At 41.3% G+C, this 8,647-nt stretch overlaps 1 protein-coding gene across 1 annotated transcript; it reads left to right on the top strand.

Annotated features, from left to right (window-relative positions):
• The first annotated feature begins 4,684 nt into the window (after positions 1-4,684).
• Positions 4,685-7,115, top strand: ciao2b (cytosolic iron-sulfur assembly component 2B). Its single transcript, XM_035173451.2, has 5 exons — positions 4,685-4,938; positions 5,239-5,318; positions 6,134-6,259; positions 6,371-6,416; positions 6,584-7,115. Exons 1-5 carry the CDS (start codon positions 4,812-4,814, stop codon positions 6,682-6,684), a joined length of 480 nt encoding a protein of 159 aa, XP_035029342.2. The 5' UTR covers positions 4,685-4,811; the 3' UTR covers positions 6,685-7,115.
• Positions 7,116-8,647: the final 1,532 nt, after the last annotated feature.

Below are 8,647 nucleotides of genomic sequence, written 5' to 3'. Positions count from 1 at the left end.
TTGTCAACTTGTCTCTGTGCTACTTCAACTACAGAGGGAAAATGTTGCATTTCTTATTTATTAAATTCATCTGGCATCTATGAACATTGTGTGTGTGTGTGTGTGTGTGTGTGTGTGTGTGTGTGTGTGTGTGTGTGTGTGTGTGTGTGTGTGTGTGTGTGTGTGTGTTTGTGTGTGTCTGTGTGTAGTCCAAGTGTACTCATGTTGTGGGGACTAAATCAGTGTGAACAGGGACAATATAGGGACTTGTCTTACTTATGGAGACGTCCCCATGACATACATCATAAAATTTTAAGGTGAAGAAAAGTCATGGAGACGTGCGAGTGTGTGTGTGTCGGTGTGTGTGTGTGTGTGTGTGTGTGTGTGTGTGTGTGTGTGTGTGTGTGTGTGTGTGTGTGTGTGTGTGTGTGTGTGTGTGTGTGTGTGTGTGTGTGTGTGAGAGCGAGAAAGAGAGATTGATGGATTATGTTTCCAAAGAGCAGAGATCTGTGGCAATAAATTATTACACGTTGCTATCAGGGAGCTGTCGTGTAGCTCGGCCCCTGGTGAAGCCTCATTTCCCCTCAGTGTCAAAAACAAAACCAACAAACACCCGCAGAACGCTGCTCTCCAGATAGGAACTGGTACACGGAGTCTGAGGAGGGAGTCTGTGTGGCTGTCATCACATAAACTGAGAGGGGGGACCACCAAGCTGCCAGACCTGTGTTTAAACACCGTGCATTGGTCCCGTGTGAAGCTCAATAGCAGATAAACGATCCCCCAGCAGCCTGATTCAGTCTGTAGCACTTCTGTAAACCTGCCTTTCATTTAGAGCCGGGAGGTGAAACAAAGGATTTAAAATTCAAATGCTGATCTGACAGTTCAAGGTTTACACAGAAAAGTGCTTCTTCTTTGTGTTACGGCTGAAAAATGAGGTTCAAAGTTTCCAAGATGAAGATGTTTGAGTTCTAAAGAGATGTGACGGAAAGAGATGCTCAGCAGCTCAGTGGCAGCGAGAGATAAGAAGAGAACACAGTTTACTGCAGAGAATGTGGGTTGTGTTGTTCTCTGCCCACATTTAGACAACGTTCACATGTTGGTTTGCGTAGATGCAGCAATACATCAACTTTATTGACTGAATAATGAGACGTTTGGACGTTTTGCTGCCGTTTATATTTTCACAGTAACAGGATCGATGCACATACGTGGGCAGAGAGCAGAGCACGTCATGTCCAGTTTGTGTTTTAATACTGTAAACATAAGCGATTAATACTTATACGTTCAGCATAATGATTTCGTTCTTGTTTGTATTTCTGTGCCGTCTGTTTTACCTTTAACCTCACGATTGTATATTTAATTCAATAAATCCTAAATGATGGGGAGCATCGTCGAAACAAAACTAATATATAATACATGTCATGATCTTCTCCACTGGCCGAAAGCTACTGTATATATTACAAAAGGTTATGGTCCCTGTGGGGTTATTTATGCAGTGGTAACAAATCTTTAACTATATCAACCTGTCAGATTGAAATATCAGACCTCATGAATAATTGGTCAGCTGTCAGTAAAGTAAACAGTGAAAGTTGCTGTCCGTCAAGTCGTTCATTTCCATACAGTGGCCTCAGAGCTGCGTCAGACAGTGGGTCCACTTTTTTATCTTTGTCTCCTTTCTCTTGAGTTTCTGTTCAAATACATAATTACAATTACATAAACGCTTGAAAGCTCTCGTCCCGAATGATCAACAAGGATTCAAGAACGTGTCAGACACTGGTTGAAACACAAAGCAATTTTGCAAACCCGCTCACACTTCTATATTTGGGCCGATAATCGGGAACATTGGGGTCGATCCCTAAATGTGCACCAGCCCCGACACTGATTGACTCCACAGTCTAATCTACTCTTTCTGAAGAAACCCTAAGAATATTAATTCTCCCGGTTCTGAAAATATTTGCTGCCCTTTGCCTTCTCTTGATATAACAGGTTGTTGAGTGTTTGTCACCGGCTCCTCATTATATGCACATCAGCTGTTGTGCTCTTGGCAGCGCTGGTTGAAGATTAAGACCTGTTTCTATATGAACACGGGACCCACTGTGTTCTGCGACACTCAGAACAAACCAGAATTAATCATCTAATACACACAGAGCATGACAGCCGCTGACACATGTAGGCAGCCCCCACGGATTCAGCTGCTTCATTAGGAATGTTAAAGAGGCTGCTTTAAATGCAGAGGCTGGAGTTCCACCGCTCTGAATGCTAACCAGCCTCTTTTCATCTCACACTAATATTTTGACTTCAAGGTGAACGAGTTATTGTTTTTTTTTTTTTTATCCTCACAGGACGAAATCTCCAACGGAGAAAAGTTCAGCAGGGGTCTCGACCCTCTGCAGCTGAGGCTCGTTCGTCATTCAGGTTGTGCAGCAGCTTTAATCGGAGGTGTTTAACTCCCGTGGTTGTGTCTCATTTCTCATTTTGTGAGTTTATCCTCCAGCAAACAGATGAGTTTTACATCTGAAAATACTGAGGAGTTCGAAAATCAGGCAGAACTTTTGTTCTCACTGGAAAAATGGTGGGTTCGAGAGCTTGTTGGGGGTTTTCTGGGGTTGGTTACCGGGAGTTGGAAAGTTTCTGTGTAAACCTGATTTAACTGCTGGTTTTAGCAGTTGGTTCAGTCCTAGTAACGTATAATAATACTCATAATACAGAGGTTCACCCAACCTCTACATACATATATCATTCCAGCCGCTGTCTCGATCACGTGACTGCAGTATAGGTTATGAGCTCCACCTCCTCCATGTTACTGGATGGGACATAGACCAAACTAAAAAGTCAAAATACACATTGAATACATTTTTCTGCCATTTTATCACTGATGTTTGTTCAAGTGTAAATTTTTTTCCAGTAAATTTGGTTTCAATTAGTGCTTCAGTAGTTACCCAGTGGCGTCGTTTTTTATGATGTAGTACCACATTATGAGATTTATATATTTGTTTGGAAGTGAAGCTTCAGAAAACATTATCTCAAAGATACGTGTCATGAGGTTTTGATTTTCTATTCATCAGATTTCAGGTTTTTCTTCTATTGTCTATTGTCAGATTCTATGTAATCATGAGAATGTTACTAAATTATTATTTACTTATCATAAATGTCTGTGATCCTTCAAGTAACAAAGAGAAAAGAGAACCATTCAAACTCAAATCGTTTTCACTACGGTAAGAAAAATATAGTAATTGTAAAAGAGAGAATAACCCTTATCCCAAACAGATTTAAAAATTGTTAATATTAATCTAAATTTTCATAATTGCTAAAAGTCGTTGGCCTTCTCGTCTGCTGCTGCCCTTCTGCGTGACATTTACATTACAAAGTCTCCAAACACAGCCTCATTAAATGCACATTCTATTTCAAAAGGTGAACACATCATGTTGAACTGAAGCTCTTCGTACATCGACCGCTCTCCGGCTTCTCCTCTGACTCCAGCAGCTCATTAAGATTCTGTCCTGATGAAATCAGCATTTCAGATGTGGCCACAGGCGAAGCGGCTGATGATCTCGTCACTGCACCAGTCAGGAAGGGATGAGAAGCATTTTTCCTGACAGAGGATTTTTCTTTTTTTCAAGAGGGTTTCTATTAATCAGTCTTTACTGAAAGCTGAAAGGTGACACGTGGGTTTTCTGGCCCTATTTTCAGCTAGATCTCCCATGTTAGACACTACAATATGAGATCATTATTACAAGAACTATGTGGGAGCCACAAATGTCGAATGCCTTAACTTTTGAATATGGCCTGAAAGTTCAAGTGTCATGATCAAGCCCCTCGTTTTCATTTCATTCTCACGTATCCGAGCTCAGGTCACGGGGGTATTTGACCAAGTGTTCCAGACATCCCTCTCCACAGCCACACTTTCCAGTTCCTCCTGTGGGATCCTGAGGCCAGAGAGGATATGAAGTCCCTACAGGGAGTTCTGGGTCGTTCTGGCTAGTTTGTTTAAATCACACAGAACTATTCCAGTTTAACTGTTGCACTGTAATCCAGAAGCAAAAGTTATCCTTTGTTAGAGCATCAGATGTGCACTGGACAAACTTGTACCGATGCTGTTCAGTGCTAAAATGGGCAGTTTGTGTCATCTGGTGGTCAAAGGGAGAATCACAAGCAGCTGGCAAGGATCATTTCACCTTTTTACGTTTTTTAAATTTTAATCTACTGATTAATAATTAGCTGACTGCTGCCAAAAGGTCCTAAATGTAGTGGAGTAAAAAGTACAATATTCCCCACTAAGTGTAGTGAGTACTATTTAAAGAATGTACTGTACTCATAATAATAATAATAATAATATTAACATACATGTATACAGCACCTTTCGTGGTAGCCAAGGCTGCTTTAGAAAAATGTAATTATTATGAGTAAAAATAAGAAATGAAACAAACCAGAAACAGAAAATAATAGTGGCCTACAAATTAAAATAAATGTAAGCTACTTTAAATGTGTAAATGTTATTCAAGCTATATCTCGAAGAAGTAAATGATGAATGAAATATTAATTTTAAATGTTCGTGTAATAATTTACTTTGATATAAGATTTTTAAATTATAAATTGTATTTCTCCATCTACTTTACAAGTTTCTTAAAAGTTGCTGTAAACTTTGTTTCAGCTGCACTGTCCCTTTAAAAGTGTCTCTCTCGCTTTTTAAGCGTTTTTTGGACCCTGTGACTTTCCGTCACACCCGGAAGTGTTTGTACAGGGTGTCTAGCGGACCCACGCTCGGCTCCACAGGTTCAAACCCGGACATCTTCCCCGTGTAACGTGTACTTAAGGTGTATTAAAAGAAGAGCAGCATGTCCGCGGGCAGCCGCCTGGAGAACGCGAACCCGGTGATCTTCCAGCGGTCCCGAGAGAGGCTGCTGACGAAGACTGATGAAGATGAAGACGTTCATGACCCCATCGACGACAGAGAGATATTCGATATCCTGTTTATGAACCAAACAGCTGGTTCACTTTTAATAACTGTTAAAATACATGTAAACTGATCCCGTGGACTCCAGCTGTGTTTATTCTGTCTTTAATAATGCTAACATCTAAGCTAACATTAGCATTGACACAAAGATAACGGTAGATTGAAGTAAACAGAAGCAGCCATCTTGTTTGTTTGATGTTATGTCATCTGAGTTTCTTATAAGACACAATAATAATAATAATAAGATCCATTACCTCCATATTGTCTCGTGTCTCGTTTATTGTGTTGAATTCTTTAACTGAAGTTACATCTGATCAGATCCATCAACGACCCGGAGCATCCTCTGTCTCTGGAGGATCTGAACGTGGTGGAGCAGGTCCGAGTCAAGGTGAGAGTCACCTGGGTGGTTGTTGTTGTTTGTAGGTTTATTACAGCGTGAATGACGGGGAGCATATATATATAGATATATATATATATATAGCCACAAACAGAACATGTGAAATCTGCCTCAACCTTGCAGCCACAACATAAGAATGAGGACGCCAACCGAGTACTGAGTTTAAACACAGGATAAAGTTTATTTACAAAGTGGAAAATAAACCAACTGTCAAGATTAACCAAACAGATGGGAGTCTGCAGGTCTGGACAAAAAGATCCCAAAAGGACGAGGAAGTGTGGGGGGGGGACAGGGAGCGTAGGACTCGGGTCCTCCTCCTTTAAACTGACAAACGTCAGAGTAAAACTGAACTAGAGAGGAAACCAGACCTCCAGCCTCAAAGAGAAAGAAAGAAAAGAAACAGAAACCACATTATCAAACAGCCTCTCCTGCACCCCCCCTTATATACAATGATCAGATCCACCTGTGAGGAGAGGAGAGTAAAGACTAAAGAGAGGGAGGCACAGGAAGGTGGGATAACGCAACACAAGGGCTGAAAGAACAGCTTCAACCGGTGAAATGCAACGTGTTCCCCGTGGTGGTAGTGTAGTGGCTCCAGCTGATCCCAGGCACAACACCTGAAGCCTCTCTCCAGGAAAGCACAGTCCTGGGAACAGTTAAGATATCGCACAGAGCCCTCAGACTCCCAGACGTCTGGTAGAGGACCTTTGTGAAAAGTCCTTTATGTGGTTGATCAAACTAGAGAAGCTACATTAAGTACTTCCTTATTAAGTTATTCATTTCCTTTTTTTATCCTGTTTTCACAGGTTGATGATGCAGAGAGCTCAGTGGGTGTCGAGTTCACGCCCACCATCCCTCACTGCAGCATGGCGACTCTCATCGGTCTGTCAATCAAAGTCAAGCTGCTGCGCTCGCTGCCCGACAGATTCAAAGTACGTCGGCTTCAGAGATCCACATTTTAACATCAGCCCCCTGAACACAACCTGCAACCTGGTGTGTGTTTTCAGATTCCTGTTTAAATGCATTTTTCTGCTTCCCCTCAGATTGATGTCCAGATCACTCCTGGGACTCACGCCTCAGAGGAAGCAGGTAAGAACAAGAACAAGGATATTCCCCATCCACTGTTACATTTCCCACAAATACATCCTGTTGAGTTTCCTGGTTTTATCCTGCTGTGTTCAAATTAACATGTTTACTGGTCATTTTGAATGTGTTTCTGTGTTATGTGACTTGTGTTGTTGTTGTTTCCTGTGCAGTGAACAAGCAGCTGGCCGACAAAGAGCGGGTGGCAGCAGCTCTGGAGAACTCCTCGCTGCTTGAGGTGGTCAACCAGTGTCTGACCAGCAGGAGCATCTGAGCAGCCCATCAGCTTTGTGTCTTCTGCTTTCAGCGTCTCAGTACGTTTTGCAGCAGAAGTCTCTGAGCAGCCAGACAAGTGAGAAGCATCTGTCTGTGCACAACTCACCAGACCTGCTGTTTAGATGCTGGATTCAAGAACAGGAAACATAGTCTTTATTGTGTTAAAGAGAGTAATAAATGTGTTTATGCAGAGTGGTCTGAACCAAGCAGAGAGAATTTAATGGGAGAAAGTGAAAGATTTCTTCTGGTTACGTTTTATAAAGGTTAATTCCTGTTTTATATAATGACATTTGTAACATTATCAACGGAGGAAACTATTCTGACTCGTCATCTGCTCAAAATCTGCGGAATCAATTGTCATATTTTCATTATATTAATGCTTTTTGAAATTTATGAAAAGTCTGTAATTTAAATAAAGTTATGAAGATATTCGTGTGTTTTTTTTTCTCAAAGCTTTGTTTCATCCAAGAAACAGAAACAATTAACAGACACTAAAAGTTGGTTGTTTTGACTTTTTTATTATTTAAACAAAATTTGTATGACTACACACTTGATCTGCTGGAGTTGCAGATCTCTGTACACAAAGTTATTCATAAGAATCATAACATTATTTGAAATGTAAGGGAGTCATTCTAGTCTCAGAATGTAAATATCACCACAATAAATCAGGACTGAAGTTTATGATTAGGTTCTATGACACTATGAGAGATAATTTGATTCATCTGCCTCTGATCAGGGATTAAAGTGTTGAAACTAGCAGATAAATAACGACCCAATGTCCCAAAAGGCAGATTTAACTGTCTTTTCATTCCCTGCGCTTATTACTACAGACACTAAAACCACTTATGTGATGTCCCTACTAGTCCACCAGGAGGTGCCCTTGTCCTGCCTCTGATGATTCAGCTGTTTCCAGCTGTGGAAGCTGATAATGTGAAGTCTGTCTGTCCATCATCATTGTATTTTATTCTGTTTTATTTGTATTATTTTACTCCTTTCACTTATTTAAAAAGGTTTATCCTTTTTCTGTCTTTGACCTCTTTTAATATCAGAATCTCTTTTATTCTTTTGATTTCTTGTTTCTTGTTTGTTTTAAACTCTGTAAATCTCCTGGAATCTATATTATAAATCTATATTATGAATGTGTTTAACTATATAAAACAATAAAACCAACCAAATAGACCTTTTCAGAGTATTTGCACACACAGGAGAAAACACACTCATCAGTGTCACACACACACACACACACACACACACACACACACGTACTTGTTGTGGAGAGGTAACTGTTGATCCTCAGGCTCCAGTAACACAGATGTTCTCTCCCTCATGTTCCACATCTGGAAACATTGCATCACTGCTAATACCCCGGATCAGAGACCCAGCCGGCACAGCTGCATCAGCAGCGGCCAGAGCCACGAAGAGCCGGAGTTCAGTCAACAGGAAGACGAGAGACTGCAAGTCAGTTCAGGACAGAGACAGGGGGGGGGGCTCTTTTAGAAACGACACATAGTCAAATGATTATTTCCATGTACACATCTAATGAATGGAAAATGTTTCAGAAAGTTGCTCTGCAGAAATTAGCCTGGTGAGCCCTGTATCTTCTGAACCAGGACAGTTCAAATTCTAATAATATCAAAAATATTTTCTCTGTCAAATATTGAATGCTTAATGCATATTTAATACTTTGTTGGATATCCCCACACCTCGTGGAATGATGGTATCCTGTTTGCCAGACCTGGGCCACAGCAGTGCCGGGTGTCAGCCAGAGGTGGGCCGGATCAGGTCTGTGCTGTAGGACCATAGTCACCACTTCAGACCACACTTCGCCTGGAGAACCAGATGTTTGCCAAAAAAGAGGCCCACGTTTTGTTGTGGGACATTTGGGCCACATGTGCCTCCTCTGTGCCTCACGTACACCCCCCCCCCACCCGTCTGCTATCTGGGGATGTGACTAATTTGAA

The sequence above is a fragment of the Hippoglossus stenolepis genome, chromosome 12, assembly GCF_022539355.2.
Source record: "Hippoglossus stenolepis isolate QCI-W04-F060 chromosome 12, HSTE1.2, whole genome shotgun sequence".
Classification (NCBI taxonomy): domain Eukaryota; kingdom Metazoa; phylum Chordata; class Actinopteri; order Pleuronectiformes; family Pleuronectidae; genus Hippoglossus; species Hippoglossus stenolepis.
Note: the sequence above shows the minus strand (reverse complement) of the source record. Positions and strands in the feature narration are given on the sequence as shown.

Coding starts and splice junctions, on each gene's coding strand:
- ciao2b (XM_035173451.2), top strand. CDS start 4,812: ATGTCCGCGGGCAGCCGCCTGGAGAACGCGAACCCGGTGATCTTCCAG. Junction 6,260..6,370: donor CGCTGCCCGACAGATTCAAA/GTACGTCGGCTT, acceptor GCTTCCCCTCAG/ATTGATGTCCAGATCACTCC. Junction 6,417..6,583: donor TCACGCCTCAGAGGAAGCAG/GTAAGAACAAGA, acceptor TTTCCTGTGCAG/TGAACAAGCAGCTGGCCGAC.